Below are 22,485 nucleotides of genomic sequence, written 5' to 3'. Positions count from 1 at the left end.
CCTATGGTTCTTTCTTAAATTCCGTAGACTATTGTGCATCCTTTCCAGCTAGGTTACACAATAAATGCTATTTCTTCTAAGTTAGTATTTTTGTTTTTATCACATGTGATCAAAAGAGTGATGTCTAATATGTACAGTAAAGGGAAAGAGCTAATAAAGTTCAAGAGGTTGAATTAATGCAGTTCAACTTCAGACCGGTAGAAATGGAATGTAAGAATGGCATGAAGGTTACAGTACAGAGTTAGAGATGACTTTAGATAAAATGCATGTGGATAAAATGCATACAGTATGCAGAGGAGACTCTGTTATTAGTATGTGTTTGTATATATAGTGCGATCTAAGATCATTTCCGCTTAAAGTATATTTCATTGCTAATACTCTCTTATAAATACATCTTTATCTTTCTACTTTGAATTATATCTTGGTTTATAGGTAAGAACATCACCCTATCCTATCCAATACTTTTAATTTAAATGGCTTAGTTTCAAATGTACGCACTTCATCCATATGCCTCCAAGGTGAAAGGAAGAATAGTTTTTTTTAAATGACACTTTACAAAGGATTAAAATGTGGCAAAGAGCACTTGTAAAATGTCATAGTGGAAGGAAGAATCATATAATTTACACGTGGTATTCAATTATAATTGGGATTCTAAGTGTGATGGATTTGTAGTACCAGAGGAAGGAAGCAGTTGCACTTAAATGTGTCTGTTACTCCAGTACATATACTATTATTATGGTAATACCACGTTAACTGAGGTGTATAATTCCAAGCACCAAATAAATGTCACTTGACAATATAGTGTGTTTAAATTAAAAAATTACTCTTTCCGACAATTAAAAATATGTGCTTATGTGGTAGCATGTATCTATTAGGTTTAAATAGCTGTAGATATTTATATTGGGGAAATTCTTCAGAGAAAATATGTACTGTTGCTAATTAACTTTCTAACATGTCAATAATTTATTGTATTTTAAAATACTAGCTTTTAGGGGTGCCTGGATGGCTCAGTCGGTTGAGCATCTGACTTCGACCCAGGTCATGATCTCATGATTCATGAGTTCAAGCCCTGCGTTGGGCTCTGTGCTGACAGCTCAGAGCCTGGAGCCTGCTTCAGATTCTGTGTCTCCTTTTCTCACTCTCCGCCCCTCCCCTGCTCATGCTATGTCTCTCTCTGTCTCTCAAAAATGACTATAAATATTAAATTTTTTAAATATTATTTTTATACTCATTTTTTTAAAGTTTTCTTAAAATGAATGTTAAAAACCAATCTAGGCCAACTAGAAATTAGTTCTGTCTTTCCTATTTCATAGTGTTAAATGCAACTATTTTGACTTTTTTTTTTTTTTAGTGTTTTATTTATTTCTAGGAGAGAGAGAGAGAGAGACAGCGCGAGCAGGGGAGGGTCAGAGAGAGAGGGAGTCACAGACTGAAACAGTCTCCAGGCTCTGAGCTGGCAGTCAGCACAGAGCCCGACGCGGGGCTCGAATCCACGAACCGCGAGATCATGACCTAAGCGAAAGGCAGACACTTAACCGACTAAGCCACCCAGGCACCCCAAATGCAACTATTTTGTAACAATTGGTTAATTTTTCAAGACAATGCTAATATGTGTATCATATTGTTTTAAAATAAAAATAAAAAATATTTTTAAAAAATTCTAACTTGCCAAGAGAGAAATAGCTTTTCAGTTGTTGTTTTCATAAAGTTTTAAAATCTAGATAAATTAAAATTTGTAATTAGGAAAAAATAGGAGCACCTGTGTGGCTCTGGTGGTTGAGTGTGAGACTCTTGATTTTGAATCAGGTGATGATCCCAGGGTCGTGGGTCAAGCACCACATAGGGCTCTGCGCTGAACATGGAACCTGTTTAAGATTCTCTCTCTCTTTCTCTCTCTGTCTCTGTCTCTCTCACTCTCTGTCTCCCTCTGCTGCCTCTCTCCACCAATGTATTCCCCTTCCTCTCAAAAAAAGGAAGAAAAAAGAAAATAACACCTTTCTAATGCTTTTGAAAATGATTAATTTTTAATATTTTTAGTTTTTATTTTAAATGTATGATTTTAACGCTAACTTACTGAATACAAAAAAGAAATACTCTAGTTTTCTCTGTTTACTTTATTCCTAATTATTCCAACTGATATTACTTCTAATGTGAGAGTTGTCAAGGAATTGCCCTGGATGACAAAATGTTTATTAGTAAAATTTCATGAAAAAATAACTATAGTTAATGTACTTTATTCTATGCTCTGCCCTCCAAAGAATCAAATAAAAATTATTTTTTTTAGAAATGAGAAAATGTTAAGTGATTTTTTAAAATATGCCTATAATTGACACTGACTTGGCTCCTAAACATGAACAGTTAGTTTAGTAACTTACGATATGCTTTAGGGGATGAGAAAATATAAAAATATTTATTAATTAGTCACATGCATTCTCTATGATAATGTATAGGGAAAACAATCAATTTGTGTGTAAAAAACTTTATCACAGTTAATAGAGTCAGCTGCATAGTTCTGGATAGGAATAAATAACTGGAGGGTAGCATTGAATGAATTCACTGTACTAAAGTTTGACAGACTTTTAGTTGTCACTGCATATATATAAAGCAAATACCCTTCACACTTATGAATATCTGCTTCTACCACCAAGGACTATGGAAAGTATAGTTTGAGACTAAGTATATATACACTTTTCTCCTTTAAATCCTCCAAACACAAGCTTTCTCAGCAAAGTTTTAGTTTATTTTAAATGCACTCCATGTCTACTTTATTTTTTTTCCCAATGTCTATTGTATTTTAGCAATCTAATTTCCTCGGCCCATTGACATATGTTGCTGGTTGGTAACAAAGCTGCATCTCAGAAATGTCAAACTAAATGAATAAGGCAAAATCACAGAAAACAAGGTTATTCTGTGAGCTGCCTGAGTTTCCAGGTTCTGAATGTTCTTCTGATTTATCAGCCCAGCTGAACTCAGGGAGGCACACTGGCACTACTTCTCTAGCTAGCCAATGCTTCTGAGTTCCAGTGCCTCATAGAACATTTCTAAGAAACATCTCAGTGTCAAAATACTCTGCCTCCCATAGAAAGCTAATCATGCTCAAAGTAGGAATAGTGTAATGCATCCAATTTTCTAAATCTTTGTCTTGTAAAAAAAAAATTTTAACCTTATTATGTCATTTATAACTGTACTATAACAGGTGCAGTGTAAGTAGGATAGCAATATTGGATTGATGAATGGTGAAATGTGTTGGAATAACATTTCTTACCTAAAATTGGAATAACCATATTAACTTGGAAATAACTCTTTTTATCTGTATTTTTAATACTACAATACAACACTTAGTACATGAATGAAATTGCAAGCATTCAACTTCAGAACTTAACTTGCAGGCTTTGATAATTGAGTAAGAAAAAATAGAACAAACTAATAATGATGCTTGTCTTAAAGATACCTAATCTGCTAGATACATAGGCACTATAGATTTCTTCTGATAAGTGTTTCATGGTGCATCTTATTCTGTCTTTCTACTTCTAACGAATCATCAAAGTGAATTTCTTCTAGAAATTATGTAGTTGGTTCTGTTGTTTTATTTAACCTGGCTGTCACTGCCTTTTATTGAAATATTTTTTAAAACCATATTTGATATAATTATTAAAGTATAATGGCTTTAAATGAATCATCTTGCTATTTGTTTTCTACTTTCTATAGTACTATATCTCTACTTTGTTTCTTTTTACTCTTTCCTTCTTTTGGATTAAGTAATGTTTAGGTTTCCATATCTCCCACTAAAAAATCAGCCAGATTTAATAAGAGGTAATACCAATTTGCCATACTCCAAATAGAAACAAGTTTGCCACTTGATTTGGTGATAGACACCACAGAGAATGGCAATGGCTCATAGTACGATGTGAAAGGATAAAGTACAACAATCCCATGTTCTCTCCTGGGACTCTAAATTAGGAAATGTAGAGGATTTTCCACTCAGCGATAGATGCTGAAGCTAAAAGATCATGATAATAGAAACAGAGACCAACTAAGCTGTGCTGTATCATCTCCATGCTGATATTATAAATGATTTGAAACTTTCAATGTGAAGAAATATTTGAAGATAGAGTAGGAGAAACTTTATGAGATGATACTGTGGTAGGAAGATGGCCATTAATGGGTCCCTAGATCACTCTCTTTCAGATCTCAGCCTATATGCTAATAAAAAATACAGGTTTTATAGAACAACTTGAATGAACTTCTGTTCAGCAAACTAAAATATCTGAGTAGATATTGTAATTTGTAATGTCACTGCAATTATTTGGCACTTAGTTATAGCACTGTAAAAGTAACAGAAAGGAAAATTGTCTTGTTTCATACATTTTCTAACTACTATTAAAAATATTAGCAAGAAAAATGAGTATAAGACTATATTTCATTTTACCTAGTTAATATAGAAACATGGAAATACTTGTTTAAATTGTCATCATAAATATTAAAATATTAAATGTATCTTAAGCAGTGACATGCTGATTTTTTGACACGTGTTGAAATAATTACAAGTGCCTCTCATAACTGTATTTTTTTATGTTCTTTGTTTTTTAAAAACATAACTGGCATGTGTTTAAATGGATGACTGTGTAGCTATGAATCAAAATAATTTGTTTTCTTTGAATCACTTGGATATGGAAAGTAATTAAATAATTTGCCTCATCTGCTAACTGCCTTGAATAAATTTGATTGCTGAAGCTCAATTTTACTTTTAGATTGGCCATCACATTAATTCATTTGCTTTCCAGATTGTTTCAGTTCTTCTTGTTCAAACATTTAAGTACCTTAAAACAACAGCAACATTAGCAACAATCCCACATTCCCAAAGGATTGAGTAAAATATTCCTCCCCTGATTCTTTCATTTGAACTCATTAATTAGAAACTAGCATAGTTTTATTCATATATTATATGAAATAGAGTTATATGAGATCCATGGTTGAGGTGTTTTCTCTTTATTTATTTTTTCCCCTAAACTTCCATCAAGAGCATATTCTCCAGACCCTTTACCACTGACTGATCTTGACACTCTACAGTGAGGATTGCTCATCTATATCCATCTCATCTCTCTTTACAGGATTTGAGGGGGAACATTGTGAAATTAATGTGAATGAGTGTTTCCCCCTTCCCTGCCAGAATTATGGTGACTGCAAAGATGGGGTCAACAATTTCAGGTACAGAAAACCAAAAAATCTCTAGATACAAGTTTATGCATCTAGCTGTATCTAAATATATCCATGTTTATAATTTCAGTTGACAAATTGAACATTTCTTGTTATTAACAGTTTGCCATGCTGCAATTATTTGAAGCTTTGAATTTATATGTTTATATTAATGGAGTTATTAAATGTCTTGTTTAAAAGATGTGCTTGCAGACCTGGGTTTTCTGGACCTCTATGCGATCTTGAAATGAATGAGTGTTCTTCTAGACCTTGCAAGAATAATGGAACCTGTGTGGATCTGTCAAACAGGTTAGGGACTACATTTACTGAATCAATTATTTTATATATTTATATAGATATGATATTTAAATAACAAAGTGAACATACATGTACCCATCATTCAAATTAAACAGAATATTTCCATTATCCTTGTGCTTAAACCCAAGTACACCTATACACTTCCATGCAATTGTATTGAATATTTTGATTTTTTATTGTTGTTGACCAAGATTTAATTTTCTGTTTGTTTTTTAAGTTTTATTTAAATTTCAGGTAGTTAACATCAGGGTAATTAGTTTCGGTGTACAATATAGTGATTCAACACTTAACATACATCACCCGGTGCTTATCACAACAAGTTCTCTCCTTAATTCCCATCACCTACTTAACCCATCACCTGGCCTTAAATATATAGTATCAATTGGGGATGCCTGGGTGGCCCGGTCAGTGAAGAGTCCTACTTTGGCCTAGGTCATGATCTCCTGGTTCATGGGTTTGAGCCCCACATTGGGCCTTGTATTGACAACAGGGAGCCTGGAGCCTGCCTTGGATTCTGCATCTTCTTCTCTTTCTGCTGCTACCCACCCATGCTGTGTCCCTTTCTCTCTCAAAAATGAGTAAACATTAAAAAATTATACAGCATTAACTATTGTGTTCCTGCCTCAATAAAACACTTAACTTGCATACTAATATCTCTGAACTAATATTATGTATAATCTTCAGAAACAATTCATTTTGTTAAACATGACATTTCTGCATTATGCATGTATCTGTTCCTCAGNATAGTTTGCTCTAACTTTGAGAAGTAAGCTGGGGCAATTTTGATTGGAATTGCATTGAACGTATAGATAGCTTTGGGTAGTAATGACATCTTAACTATATTTATTCTTCCTATCCATGAGCATGGGATGTTTTTCCATTTATTTGTGTCTTCTTCAATTTCCTTCATAAGTTTTCTGTAGTTTTCAACATACAAATCTTTTGGAACCTTGGTTAGGTTTATTCCGAGGTATTTTATGGTTTTTTGTGCAATTGTGAATGGGATCAGCTTCTTGACTTCTCTTTCTGTTGCTTCATTGTTGGTGTATAAAAATGCAACCGATTTCTGTACGTTGATTTTGTACCCTGCAACTTTGCTGAATTCTTGGATCAGTTCTAGTAGGCTTTTGGTGGAGTCTGTCAGGTTTTCAATGTAGAGTATCATGTCATCTGCGAAGAGTGAAAGTTTGACTTCCTCTTTGCCAATTCTGATGCCNCTTACTTTTAATCTGAAGGTATCTTCCGGTCTAAAATGAGTTTCTTGTAGACAGCATATAGATGGATTTTGTTTTTTTATCCATTCTACTACCCTATGTCTTTTGATTGGAGCATTCAGCCCATTTTCATTCAGTGTTATTATTGAGATATTGGGCTTAGAGTTTTTGTGTCCTTTATGGAGTTCATGCTTGTGGTGGTGTCTCTGGTANTTATTTTCCTATTCGTAGTGATATTTGGGACTCTCCACATTGTGTACTATCGCTTGTTTCTTGAGGTAGTCCTGGAAAAGAAAATAGACACACACACACACACAGGGAGCAGGAGCACACAAATTCACAGGCTAATTCAACTAACATGCAAAGTGAGAGGGAAAATGAAAAAGTTAAGAGAAAAGACGGAGGAGGGAAGGCGAATAATAGGGAGTATAAAATACATAAAAGGGTCAAAAAGGAGAAAAGAAAAGTAAAAAAGAAGAAAACCGATGGACAAAGAATGGTTTAAAGCATATAACCAGATTTCCCAGCTACAGTTAAATAGCCGTGTGTATGCAGTGCCGGTTGAAGAGCATAGAGAAGGAGCGAGAAGATGGGCGGGATGAGGCACATTTGGAAATCGAATGAACAGCAGAAGGGATAAGAAGCTTTTTTCAAAGAGGTAAATGGTAGAATATGGTTGGATAGGTGAGAGAAGAATGGTGGTATTATCCAGAGAAACTATATAGTCTAATTATTCCTGAGGGAAAGAGATGAAAAGGTCAGGAGGTGTAGAATTTACATCTACAGAATGGACTAAATTTGATTGTTTAAGTACGACAGTGACCAGAGGTAATCAGGTCAGTGTTCTGGGGAAAAAAAGAAAAGAAAAAAAAACAAAAAAAGGAAAGAAAAAAAACAATACAACAAAAAAAAGGGGGCGGGAAGGGAGGAGGGCAGCTCTCAAGCAGGGATGGGCGTGGTGTGATCCAATGAGTCAGGCAGGAGTTCTGCCTGGAGGTTGTGGGGAGGAGAGTGGCGGCACTCCACCTCGCTTTTATAGGCGTGTAAACTTCCTGAGCTAGGGGCTCAGCCTAAGCTCGTTGGGCTTTTCAACCCAGGCGAGTCCCAGCCTCCCAAATCCTAGGCCAAGAGCCTCGCTGAAATTGCCTCAGGCGATCCCCTGGCTTTCCCCTCAGGGCGATTCCAATCTTCCAGGCTAGCTCTGGGGGCGGAGCCAGAAGCTGCTGCTCCCNAAACAGGAACTCGAGGTCACATCTGCCAGTTTTTAGCGCCTTGCCTTCCCTCTAGAGTTCCAGCCAGCTAGCAGCATGGACACCGGTGCCTGCGCGCCTCCTTGGGGGTCCAGGCCCGCCTCGAGGGTAATGGCTGCAGGCGTGCAGCCTCTCCCAGCCAGCCAGGAGCCTGCACAAAGAAGAAAATCACAAGCGCAGCCCCTCCTGGGCGACTTGGAGCATGGAGGGGCCTGATGTGCAGGTATTTTGTGCGCAAAGATTTTCTATACCCCGAGCGGAGGTTTTTCCCCCTGAGCGGAGGTTTTTCTGTTTTGGACTCTCTTTTTTCCCACTCGCTCCCCACAGAGGGGGTGGCCCGTCTCTCTAGTCTCCAGTTCAGGCCCAATTTTTACTTCCCCAGTTCGCACTCACATTAGAAGTCTTTCTCAGTGGAATCTGTGTTCTTTCTCTCCCAATCTCTTGGGTATGGTACGGTTTCCTATGGCTTCAGATCTTTTCTGTGTGATGCCTGGGTGCGAGTGCAGGTACGGAGCTCCCTACTTCTCCGCCATCTTGCCCCTCCTCTCCTGTTGCTCAGTTTTAACTGTTGTAGAATATTCCATTTAAATAGGTGCCAACATTCATTTATTTTTCTCCTGATCATAGATATCTGATTTATTTGATTCTTCTGTCTTAGAAATAATAATATCACCAAGGTTTTCAAATATTTCCCCAATACATTAGTACTAGTGTTACTTTAGTTTGGCATCTATAAATTGAATAAATGCACTATTGGGTAGATGTTTCACATGTATTATATCATTTATTTTTCATTTCAGTTTAAAAATGGAACATTCACACTCTTAACAAAAGTGAATAAATGTCCTTGTTTACATTCTTACATATTCCATTTGGGCCTATCTGCTGGGCGCAAAATTATATCTCCTTGTGTTTGTTTCATATTCACTTGAAGCATTTCTTCATCCATTTCAAATTTTTTCTTTTCTAATAAAATTTTTTAAATTTATTTATTTATTTTGAGAGAGACAGAGAAAGCATGAGTGGGGGAGGGGCAGAGAGAGATGGAAAGAGAATCCTAAGCAGCCTCTGCATCCTCAGCATGAAGCCAGAAATGGGGCTCGAACTCACAAATCCATGAGATTATGACCCAAGCTGAAAGCAAAAGTTAGATTCTGAACCAACAGAGCCGCCCAGTTGCCTCTATTTTTCCTCTCTAGAAATGCCTATTTATGGTATCTTCCCAGTTATGTTTTCTTCTTATTGGTTTTTAAGAATCTTTATATGTTTTAATTATTACTGTTTTCATTAGTTGTACTGTATGTGCTGAAAATATTCTATTCATTGTGGCTTGTCATGTCACCATATTTATGATGTTTTGAGTACTAAAATTTAATTTTAAGGTAACCAAAGTAATCAGTTTGTTTATGGCTTGCTTTTTTTCTCTTGTTTAAAATGTTTACCCTACTCAAGAAGAGCTAATAGCTATTCTTCTCAAACTATTCCAAAAAATAGAAGAATACAAAAATGCCCAAATGCATTCAATGAGGCCAGCATTACCCTCATGAAAACAAAAACAAAACAGATAAAGACACCACAAATAATAAAACTACATGTCAATATCTCAGATGAACATAGGTACAAAAATCCTTAACAAAATATTAGCAATCAATCCAATAACAGATTTTTAAAAAAATCATTGGCCATGATCAAGTAAAATTTAATTCAGGGATTCAAAAGTGGTTCTATATTTTTAAAAAGTTTACTCTAGGACAAAAAGATGTTGCTTATGTTTCCTTTTAAAATATTTAAAGTTTTTGGGCACCTGGGTGGCTCAGTCAATTAAACATCCAACTTCTGCTCAGGTGATGATCTCATGGTTCATAAGTCAGAGTCCCTGGCCCTGCATGAGGCTCAGTGCTGACAGCTTGGTGCCTGGAGCCTGCTTTGGATTCTGTGTTTCCCTCTCTGTCTGCCCCTCTTTTACTCACTCTCTGTCTCTATTTCTCTAAGAAATGAATACACTTAAAAATTTTTTTAAGTAAAATATTTAAAGTTTCACCCTTCATGTTCAAATTGATTTATCTGGAAATTGTGTGTGTGTGTGTGTGTGTGTGTGTGTGTGTGTTGTATGTTGTGTATGTGTGGTATAAGGTAGGAATCTTACCTTCATTTTTCCATATGCTTAACCAATTATGCCTGCTATATGTATTGCATACGTTCATCTGTTACTTACTTCTAGGTCTGATCTACAATACCTTCTTGGTTGCAGATCAAATCCCCATAAATGAACATGTTTACTTCTTTGCTTCTATTCTGTTTCCTTAATTCAATTAGCCATCTATGTGCCATACCATAACTCTTAATTACTTACCTTTGAAATATCTCAATATTGGTAAAGGAATATTTTTAATCTTCTTCTAGAAGCTTTGGTTATTTTGGACAGTTTCTTCTGTTACAATCAGCATGCTTCACATAAATCCCTACATTCAAACAAGCAAACAAAGACAGGGTAGAATTTTTATTGGTTCCATTGAGTTTGTAGATCAATTTGAAAAGAACTGCTATGTTTCTATTTAAGTCTTTTTAAATACCTTTCAAAATAAACCAGTTGGACAAATTCAGCTGGACACACATTGATTAGGATAAATAAGACTCATTTGCTGGATCACCATTGCTCTCCAGGCACCAAAAGTTACAAGAGTTTTAACATCTAGAATTTCTCTCAAAATTTATACCACAACCTCCTTGAGTTTCTGATAATCTTCTATTATTTCTACTATTTTCTATGGCCATGTGGCTTTTACACTGTCCAATCTAGTAAAGTAAATAGAGACATGCTTTGAATCACCACTTCTGTAACTCACAAGCCTTGAATGGGACACTAATCACTATGAGTTCCATAGGGATACAGAATTGCTTTTGGTTTAAAATCCTGATAAGTCTAGAGGGGCATTTCGAGATCTTCCAGTTGGGCTTTCCTGCAAACAGTTCTTATTCCAATGTGGAGATTCTATTACTAAGTATATTGACTATATTATAGATTCAGGGACTGTGGGGAAAAATAAAACAAAACAACAAAACAAAAGATGCATTTATGATCCATTTACCAGACCTAAATAATTGTGCACTTCTACTGATAGAGAGGGGTATTTCAAAGATAAGCATAAGTTTAGGGCCATTCATTACCCAAGAACTCCCAGAAGGCCTGAATATCTTTCTTTCATGAGTGAGCGATTATATTGGTAAATGGCCTCAGAACCCTCTGAGGAAGCCTTCAGGAAGATACATGGAACACCTGTAACTATATGGCAAGATCCTTCTTTAAAGAGACTTACTGTCTTTCAGTTGAGGCACTGAGTCCATGACAGCATAAGTCTGAAATTGTGTAAGAGGCTAGGAATCCCTACAAAGACAAATTGAATTGTGTTTCTGTCCTACAGCCCTACATACTTCATTCTGTTTATATAAAGTAGCACGATAGCAGATTGTCCATTTGTTTTATTTCTAGAAATTCATCACTGGTTAGCTACTGTCAAGGATGTCAGTGAATCAATCTACTAGTCACCATCTGTTTCTCTGACTTATGTGGCTCTTTCCTCATTTTTAAATATTATAGTCAAGCATATCTAACAGTTATTATCCATTCTTGGATCCCATTATTCTAATTTATACCAGGGCACCAAATTTTACTATAATATCCCACATTCACTTCAGCCTATAAAGGACAATCACCACAAAGTTCATCAAGACACTAGTGCTCCCTCACCAACCCTGTTCTTGATGTTGGTGAATAGAATGCCCTCCTGGGTTGAACTCCTTATAAGTTACTATACAGACTATACTCATTTGTTGTTGTTCTTATCAGCAAATGAAAACTCAGTGTTTAAAAAATAATTATTTATTAATATTTTCACATCTGTGATTTACTGGTATTTGGCTATCGTATAGGCTGGGTTCATCTAATTTTCTCTGGGACCTAGCTGAGGAGGAAGAAAAGTTTATTAGTCTGTTGTCACCAGAAGTGGCTGTGCTTCTCCTGTCTCTCATTTTTATTAGACTAGCACATTCTTTTCACAGAGTGCAGAAATTCAACAGAACAAGCAGAAAACATGCAAACCCTCTTAATCTCTAGGTTCTGAAATAGTGTCCTTCATTCTTACTTGTAGATGACTGTGCAAAAAAATAATTGTAGCTGTGCCTGAAAGTGTGCAGCAAACACTCTTCCCATGGTGAAGCTATGGCCAGGAAGAAGAGTGGTAAAGAATTAAGATTAAATAAAATGCTGTCATTCAAACAGAAGATAAGATCAGCAACTCAAAAATAAGCTCACAGAAAATATGCAAACTGATTCCTGTGTCACAAACTGCCTAGCATTCCCAATTTTCCCTGAAGGAATTAATTTTAATTAATTTTATGACTTTTAAAGATCACTCTTCCAAGTTCTAATATGAGATCTTAGGAGTTAGAGGAAGAAGTCAGACAAAATGCCCTCTGCTTAAAAGAGAACCCTGTCGGGGCACCTGGGTGGCAGAGTAGGTTAAGCATCTCATTTTGGCTCAGGTCATGATCTTGTGGCTCATGAGTTTGAGCCTGGCATTGGATTTTGTGCTGACAGCTCAGATCCTGGAACCTGCTTCAAGTTCTGTATCTCCCTCTCTCTCTTTGTCCCTCCCCTGCTCATGCTCTGTCTCTCACTAAAATAAATGGAAATTAAAAAAAATTAAAGAGAACTCTGTGGTAGATTCATGAATACAAAAACAGTGAGTTCATTTGCAGAATGAACCAACCAAATTGCTTATAAAGTTGATGTTCACTCTGAAATGTAGCTGATAACATCAAAGTGTTTATCAAACTTAGAATACCCTTAAAAGCTTGATGGAAAATAGTCAGCTACTAATGGTGAGCAGTCTGGCAACCAACATTCAGAATGCTGAAGAGTTTTTGTCTTAATCTTCAAGCTTGTCTCATATATAGGAAAAACTGCTGCCAATACAATATACTAACTAAAATAGCCTCTTCCCTACATGAAACAGATGTTGGAGGTTTCTGGATATGAATTTTGACCACTTGATTAGTGTTGAACTGCCTAGTGCCAACATCTTTTTCCAGAGTCCTTCCCCAGAAATTCGACATGTAAGAAAGGAAATGGAGGTGTCATAGCCTTTATTCACAGGCATTCTTTGAAGATGATTGTACAATAAACAGGAAATATTTGGAAACCAAGCCGATTTCTCTCTGGAAATGTATACAACATATTATTTAGTAAAATATTATGTAAGAAAATGCCAAACCATTTTCCCAATTGGCTTATATCATTTTGCATTCCCATCACCAGTGAATGAGAGTTCCTGTTGCTTCACATTCTTATGAGACTTTGGTATTGTCAGTGTTCTGGATTTTGGCTATTCTAAAAGGTGTGTAGCAAGATTGTATTGTTTTTATTTGCATTTCCCTTATGACATAAGATATGGAGCAGCTTTTCATATGCTGATTGGACATAAGTAGGCCTTTTTTGGTGAGGTATCTGTTAAGATCATGGGCCCATGTTTTATTTGGATTGTTTGTTTTGTTATTGTTGAATTTTTCGTATTTGTATATTTTGGATAATAATTCTTTATTAGATGTGTCTTTTGCAAATATCTTCTCCCAGTCTGTGGCTTTTATTATTCTCCTGACACTGTCTTTCACAGAACACAATTTTTTCTAATTTGAATTAAGCCTATCTTATCAATTCTTTCTTTTTCATATTTAAAAGACAACCAAATCCAAAGTCATCGAGATTTTCTCCTTTCTTTGTGGAGTCTTTATAATTTTGCATTTTTCATTGAGTATTTGATCAATTTTGAGTTAACTTACACAAGGAGTTTAAGGACTATGTCTAGATTTTTAAAATTTTTAATGTGGATGTTCAACTGTTCCAGCACCATATGTTGAAGAAAAGAAAAAAAAAAAAAAAAAGATTATCTTTTCTCCATTGAATTGTCTTTGTCTTTTGTCGAAAGTCAGTTCACAGTAGTTATGTAGGTATATTTCTGAGCTCCAATTTCTGTTCATTGATGTATTTTCCTATCCTTTTGTAATACCACACTATCTTGATTCCTATAGGTTTATAATAAGTCTTAAAGTCAGTCAGTTTCTGTCCCTCAATTTTGTTCTGCTCAACATTGAGTCTTTAGTCTCTTCCTATAATTGTAAGAATTATTTTATTAATATCTACAGAATAATTTGCTTGGAATTTGAATGGAATTTCATCAAATCTAGAAACCAAATTGGGCAGAACTGACATCTTGACAATATATATTGTCTTCTTATGCATGAACATGTAGTATTTCTCCGTTTAATTTTTCTTTGATTTCATTTATCAGAGTTTTGTAATATTCCTCATATGAATCATGCACATATATTATTAGATTTATACATAAATATTCTATTTTGGAGGTACTAATATAATATTTTATTTTTGAGGTACTAATATAATATTTAATGACATTTTAGAATATATTTTGAAGAATGCATATCCACCTAAGAATAGTGATTTCTTCCCAGTAGAAAGGAATGAACACTGAATTGGGATGTATATCAAGGGTTTTCAAATATATGTTACATACATTTTCCTTAAAATCATTCAACAACTTGGAAAAAGACTGAGATATGTTAAATATGGATGATGGGTATATGGGGTTGATTATTCTATTTTTAAAAAAATTGTGTTGTTAAATTGGTATAATAAAGACCATTTTCAATGCACTAAAATATTTCAAAGACAAAAAAATCATCAACAGCTGAAAAATAGGTAATCATATTCTGTTTTCCAAGAATATGTTTTTTGGACTTTCTTTGGCATTTTTTGGACAGGACTTTCTTTTGGCATTTTTTTAGCATGTTGATATTAACTTACCATTAACATTTTTTGAAATAATCTAACAACTCTTAAAACCAATTGTTGTATGTTTAGTAAAATTAAACTAAAAAGACATAATAAAAATATTAAAAATGGTAATTATTATATAATATACTTTGTTATCACATCTATAGTTTTAATCTGTTTCATTCTCTCTTTTGGTTATTGAAGCCGAGGCCTGCAACAATTAATGACTAATTATTTAAAGATGAATTCCTAGAGATATGACAGCCCCAATTCAACTACAAACTATTGCAAACTGGACACTAGAGTTGATATTTTCTGGACACTATAACTGACATTTTCTGACACTTGATTACATATGTTCCAATAGAACTGTCTTTTCATGCCATAGTCATTAGTTTATTTAGATAACAGACAATAATATTTCATTACTAAAAATATGCTGTGAAGAAAGAATTCACCATAACAATTATAGTAACAGTGTTTTTTTTTGTCCATTCAAAGGATAGAGAATAAGGAAAATTTCCAAATGGCTGATGTGATTATCACACAGAAATCATTATCAACAAGAATATTTTGACCAATCGTTATGTGATATTCATGAGTTTAGCAATTCTTTACAGTTACACAGTTGAAAATGACTGATTAATGTATATTTAAGAGACACAAATGAATAGATTCTTCTATAATTTGGTTGCCTAGAACCCAATTATTAATCTAAATGACATAATCTACTGAACATTTTTCCATAACACCATTGTTTTCACACCCATGTGCAGTAAAATTATAATAATGACATATAAAGACTAATTTAAAAGTAATCACTGTGTTGAGAAAATATATTGGGTAGAAAAAGTTGGGTTTACTTTTTTCTTCTTCATTTTGCTTGAGATACACAGAATGTATAGTACCTTAAAGTACAGTATCTTGAAGATGCTAAGTTAAAACAAAAAATAAACTGTGCATATCATAGCATGTTTATTATTCTCTTAGATTAATATTAAATTTGATGATTTTTCCATGTGCAAATTTTACAAGCATTGTTTTGATTTTTATTATATACGTTTTTAGACTTAAATATGCTTTTATTCATTAAAAATTATAACTGAATAGATGGTGAGTTTTACATTATATCTTATAATGGATTAAAAATTTTAAATATTATTTAAAAGATCCATTTAACTTTAACTTGTCATAAAATTTTAGTATAAGAATCCTTATCCATGTGAAAAATATAAATAGATTGTTCATTTTAAGATTAAGAAATGACATTAATTATAAAGAACTATAGTTTAGTAATGCATTATAGAATTACAAGAGATATAAATTGCCTTAAAATGTATTCTAAATTCTATCAAAATCTGAATAACTGTAACATAGGCTAAGGTTTGTTTTTTTTAACATGTATTTATTTTTGAGAGAGAAAAGTGAGAGAGAAAAAGAGCGGGAGGAGAGGTGGTGGGCAGAGAGAGAGAGGGACAGAAGATCTGAAATAGGCTGTGCACTGACAGAGGCTTAAACTCACAAGCCCTCAGATCATGACTTGAGACGAAGTCATATATTCAAGCAACTGAGCCACCCAGGCACCCCAGGCTAACACATTTTGATCATAAAGTTTTACCTGCAACAGTTTTTGTAGTTTATTTTTATCTCTTGGACTCTATTTTTTATGAAATAATCTATTAGAAGAAATATATGTTAAATCTTAACATAAGAAATGCATTTTAAAACTAAAACATTCATTTAAAAAAACCTATATTTTGGATCTCATAATGGATTTAATCAATTTAGTGGTATATTTTTAAATAACTCAGCTTTCTAGAAGTATAAAAACAACTTCTTTACTTATTAACTACTTTCTCATCTGAAATAAGATGAAAACAAGATAAAGGAATAACGTAAAGCAGGGGCACATTTTAGAGCTACAAACACATGCAATTATCTTACATTTTCCCCTCTCCTTTCATTATGACAGTATCACTTTCTGTAAAATAAAATTACTCTTTATCTCTTCCTTCTCTCAATGTATTGAATTTTCTTTAGAAGTCACCTGTTAAAATCCATTTTAGTTTTGAAAAAGTATGTTGAAAACCTATCAGGAAAATTTTAGGTCACTATCAAATTAAAGGAAATTTGAACGAAAATTGTTCCATACCTTGACAACCTATTTAAGTTTAATTCCACTAAAACTTATGAAGTAAAGTCTTGACTTTATATTACAAATTTCCATGTTATCAAAAATATATTACATATTTCATGGTCTTAATTGTTGCTTCGGGACAGGCTATTTTTAGTATATGCATATTTGTGTTTTAAAAGTTGTTAGAATAGGGTTTCATCAAAAGAAGAAAATGTTTTAGAGACTTTTAATACATAATTCAATATTACCACAAAATTAACTGGGTCACTTAAGACATTAATAAAAGTCAAGGTTCACTTTTATTTTTTTCCCCTTAGCCTAGGTAGATGTGGTCTGAATAATGTAGGTATGGGGGTCTCAACAAGTAATAATGGAAGGAAATATACACCAAAACTGAAGTGATTGTATATTTTAGCTGGAGGCCTGTTGGAGGAGGGATCTGGTCACATGCCTTTCAGATACTCTGTATGCACTTTCATTTTAAGGGCCAAGGTAGGTGCATAGAGAATAAGTTGGCAATGTTCTGCACTTTGCCTCTCTCTCCTATTTGAGACAGATAGGAGGTGTGGGGGGCAAGAACAGGGAAGAGATGGAAGGAGGTGGGGGTAAGAAAGGGAGAGAGAATACATATATACATTTTAATTCTTCTGGTAAAGAATAGGTAGGCACAGAGATCCAAGGTAGATGATCTGTTCTGGAATAAAGATTTGACTTCCATGAGAATTTGCCCTACTATTATATAACAAATGAATAACTTTTAGTAAAATCTGTAAAAATCCAGGAAGTTAAAACTCAGAAAGTGACTAAATTCGAATAATGAGGAAAAGAGAATGCTGGGTAGTTGATAAAATCTGAATCTTCTCATACATCCTCAAAATGATACAAACAAAAGAATAAAATTAAAAAGAATCTCATGTCTTCACCAACAAGAAGACAAAGAATACGAAAAATATTTCACGTTAACTAATTGAGGAAGTAAACATGTTTAAAACAATAAAAGCAAGGTTTCTTATTGTTAGAAAAAGAACTGCAAATACAGAAATCAGCTAGACTAAAATGAACCCAATTAAGTTAAATCAGAATTGGGAAATTAGTGTGAATTTATATTTTAATATATATGTGTTTATAATACATATATACATACACACAGAAAACTACATATAGAGACATATATGTGCCATATACATATACAGACATATAGTTATATACACAGAATTAAATGTATACATATACATAAATATACATACACATAAAAATAATCTTGCTTTCTAAATAACATTCTTCATTTAAAGGATCCAAGACTCTTAGAAGAAATGGCTGATTCCAGATCTAGAAAAGGAAATGTATAAGATTAACCTGGAATATCTTATGCCAGAAAGTAAGAGAGTGTTCAAAAAATGATGAAGATGTCAAAAGGATATAGGAGAAAACTTGAAGAGGTCCTCACTATCTAAATCTCAGATGAATTGAGCATCAAATAAATAAAAATAGTTATACATTTAACCCACTGAATAAAATAAAAAGTCATGATTCCATTCAGATACAAGTTGGTAAGTTGAATGAGTAGATAGAGAGAGGGATGGATGGATGGATAGATGAATGAATGAATGAATGAAAAGGAAAAGCCCATCTTAATAGTCAATATCATTTAGTAAATGTGAATCAAATGAGGAGTTACAAAAGCACTATTTGGGGGCACCCGTGTGGCTCAATCAGTTAAGCTTACAACTTTTGTTCTGTTCAGTATCTTGTGGTTCATGAATTCAAGCCCTACATCCCTGCTGTCAGCCCAGGCCCTGTTTTGGATCCTCTGTCCCCCTCTCTCTATTCCCCTCCCCTGCTCACATTCTCTCTTAAAAGTAAATACTTTTTTTTTTTTTTTTAAAAGCACTGTTTGGCAAACAGTATAGAAATGACTGATTCAGTTTAGAAGCATCAATGGAGAATATCTCCCATTTTAAGTTGGTTGAAATCTCCAGATTCTAGGGTACATGATCATGATTATGAAGCCATTCATGAACCTTTTTGTAATCACAGAAAACAAAATTTGGGTGGCAAAAGGCAAGAGATGGATATTTCCAGGTTTTCAAAAAGAGAGAAAGAGGAAAAAGAGATCCATACACATACACACAGAGTAAGACAATTCTGTAAATTTAATGAATAAATGATTATAACAGATTGAGAAAATCAATGATCATTATTATAAATCCATCATTAACAGGAAAGATGTCCCCAAATAATTTCTAATATTCATTTTTCCAGAGTAAAGAATAGATTTAGTAATTTCTGGAAGAATGATAGAACTATCTAAAGTACTTGCAACAGATGTATAGATTGAGCTCAAACTCATTTTGTGATATATTTTATACTTATAAAATATTTTCGGGTCTATCAGTGTGAAAAATTATTTTCTGGATGTACCTTTTACTGCTATAACTGTTGAACACCTACCTACTCTGTGATCCCTCAGAATCATCATTGATTCACTGGGAACACACGACAGCAATCAATGAGAGTATAATTAATGAATATCTGTTGATTTTAGTAAGGCATTTAAAAGATTCATTACATTTTCTTAACTATATTGGAGGATTCTAGTGAGAAAATGGAGATGAAGAAAATCTTTGCTATTTGAACACAAATTCAAGAGTCATAGTAATTGGATCACTCCAAAAAGTGATTTTGATCAAAATCCTAGTTACATGGAGTGCTCTTGGGAAATATAAATCTCTTTTACACCAGCATGACATTGCACATGGAATTTTAATGCCTTCTGTCCAACTAGTACAAAAACTCCACTCTTTCTTTATTGACTAACTAGTAAAACTTTTCCTGTCACCTTCTCTAGCAGTTAGCTCTGTTTTTACAGACTTCATACCTTTCTCTATTGGCATATATTTATTGTAATGTTTACATATCAATGCTCCAAGCTTCTCTATGAGAACTTAAAAAATAAGTTCAATCGTTAACCAAGCACTTGGATCTGGTACATGACTAATGTCTGGCACTCAATCAATTAATATATGATGAATGAACAAAATAGGAGCATAGGCGAGTTAGATTTCTGGTGATTATGTTTTTGTAATTACAATTATGTTGAAACTGAAGTTAATTAGGAAGAATTCCCTTGAAAAATCAGAATAAAAATCTGTTTCGAAAACATTGCAAGAAAACTTGGGAAAGCACTTTTATCTAGCCTTCTGTGAAAGGAAAAAGAAAAAGAAAAACTATATAGAGCCTTTTCTTTTTTTCTAAATTGTTTTCCTCTCAATTTAATTTTATATGTGGAAATTAGTGTTGTTCTCATGAATTTTTTTCTATGAATATACAAGTTAAAGATTAAATTATTGCTTTCTCTTCTTTTTTTTTAATTTTTTTTTAATGTTTTATTTATTTCTAGGAGAGAGAGAGAGAGAGAGACAGCGTGAGCAGGGGAGGGTCAGAGAGAGAGAGGGAGTCACAGACTGAAACAGGCTCCAGGCTCCGAGCTGGCAGTCAGCACAGAGCCCGACGCGGGGCTCGAACCCACAAACCGCGAGATCATGACCTAAGCGAAAGTCGGATGCTTAACCGACTAAGCCACCCAGGCGCCCCTATTGCTTTCTCTTCTTAACATTTTTTTTTTTTTTTTGGTTTATCATGTGTCTAAAACTAGTGACAATTCCATATCAGGAGAATTAGTCTTCTATCTTCCGGCAGATAGATACAGATTGACTGGATGTTGAAATAAAAACACATTTAGCAAAATGTCCAGAAATAGACTAAAAATAAATTCAGGGTGACTCTGCCACACATACTTATAACCATTCTCAATGGCAAGGCCTTTAAGAGAAACTCCCTCTATTAAGTTCATGATACTTTGAACTTGACATCTAATCATCAAATTATATACAATTTCTTCAACATCTGTCAATATAATTAAGCAGTAATGAGATTGTTTTTGTTAAAATGATTTTTAAAAATTTAACCAGAAGGGCTTCTGTATCAAAAATATCATTCAATAATGGGCAGAATAATTCCCAGTTGTTAACATAGGATATAAAGTTTTATATTTATATAATAATAAAATGAATACAGTACAGAATTAATTTTAATAGTATTTATCAGAGTTATATTATTTATATATTTATATTAATTATTTAATATAATTAATTTTAAAAAATGCATTCATGTTTTTAAAAAAAATCCTCACATAAAGAACATTTAAGGGGAAGAATATCCAGAAGTTTGTTGAAGGAAGTCGTCGAGAGGATATGATCTCATGTTGACCTTTAAACTGGATCCCTGCAATTAGGAGGCACTTCACTTCTTCCCCTTGTCCTTGGAATGTATGTTCTGCCCACTATTCCCAATTAAGAGTAACTTCAGTGACAAAGTTTTGAGAGAGTAAAGCGTTATTGAGACCATTTGGATTTTATACATGACAACCTCATTAATAGCTTTTTATAAACTTAATATTTGAGGAGTGTGTGTGAAGATCTCCTTGTCTTGTGAGTGCCCAAGACAAGCCTGGAATGTTTGTTCCCTTCCATTTTAAACCTGTCACCCACCCATTTGAAGTGGTTTGTCTCTTTCTTCTGGCTCTCCTTCCCTTCAATCTGTGGGAAACAGCTTCAAATTTCACTTGGGAAACTTTCCAGGTTGTGAACCAACAAAGGTAATTTGTATTTTCTCTAAAGGGGAAAAAAAGTGAATAGAAAATTGTCACTTATTTAAATTAAAGGCTAAAATTTAAAATGTACATAAAAATTAGATACATAATGAAATGCTTTTTCTTATTACACACAATTTCTCATTTTCTTACTTTTCTCTAGATTTGTGTGCATCTGTGAACCAGGTTACCATGGATCTCTCTGTGAATTGGATATGAATGAATGTGAAATCTCACCTTGTCTAGATGGAGAAGATTGTGTTAGCAGAACTGGTGGATACAACTGCCTCTGTGCTCCTGGTTATACAGGTAAACTATATCTGCCCTGTCTGTATCAACATATGGCTATCTGTAAAAAATTGTCAATCTTATATTTATTCTCCAAAACCTCAAATAACCTGACATGTGCATAAGCACAGTAAGTGTAAAACTTTAGTAAGAGAAATTAGTAAAAACAAAAGTTATGCTTTTTAGTGTATCATTTGCTAAGAAGTAAGAAATATATGAATAATATTTGAAGACTTTTTATACTTTTGTACTATTTTGAATTGAGGTGTATCTGAATTATGTTTCTCATTTTACAATACATAGAGGTATCAGCATATGAATAAACTAAGAGAAATAATACTGTCATATCAATTACACAAAGGTCTTCTGAAAATATAATAATCTTAAGCCCTTTTAAATATACTTATATGCCATAAATCAAGGAGCTGTATGAATTTAAACTTCTAGCAGAAATATATGATTTGGAGTTAGCTGTTTTAATATCAATCATTCCACAACACAAATGTTATCCAAATACAAAGGGAACAATCAAGGAACTAAGGAAAGGAAAACATTAGCCTTCTAAACTTTTTCTAAGAAAC

At 33.8% G+C, this 22,485-nt stretch overlaps 1 protein-coding gene across 1 annotated transcript in view; it reads left to right on the top strand.

Annotated features, from left to right (window-relative positions):
- LOC144232482 (uncharacterized) overlaps positions 1 to 21,925 on the top strand; it is a gene marked incomplete at its 3' end in the record, with an annotated part of 31,572 nt that extends 9,647 nt beyond the window's left edge. Inside the window, exons 3-5 of the mRNA XM_077765321.1 lie at positions 5,112 to 5,208; positions 5,398 to 5,505; positions 21,780 to 21,925. Of these exons, the coding sequence (XP_077621447.1) occupies positions 5,112 to 5,208; positions 5,398 to 5,505; positions 21,780 to 21,925 (351 nt within the window). The remainder of the gene's footprint in view (positions 1 to 5,111; positions 5,209 to 5,397; positions 5,506 to 21,779) is intronic.
- Positions 21,926 to 22,485: the final 560 nt, after the last annotated feature.

Source organism: Crocuta crocuta, unplaced genomic scaffold, assembly GCF_008692635.1.
Source record: "Crocuta crocuta isolate KB4526 unplaced genomic scaffold, BGI_CrCroc_1.0 scaffold1057, whole genome shotgun sequence".
Lineage (NCBI taxonomy): Eukaryota > Metazoa > Chordata > Mammalia > Carnivora > Hyaenidae > Crocuta > Crocuta crocuta.
This window is presented reverse-complemented; position numbering and strand designations above follow the sequence as displayed.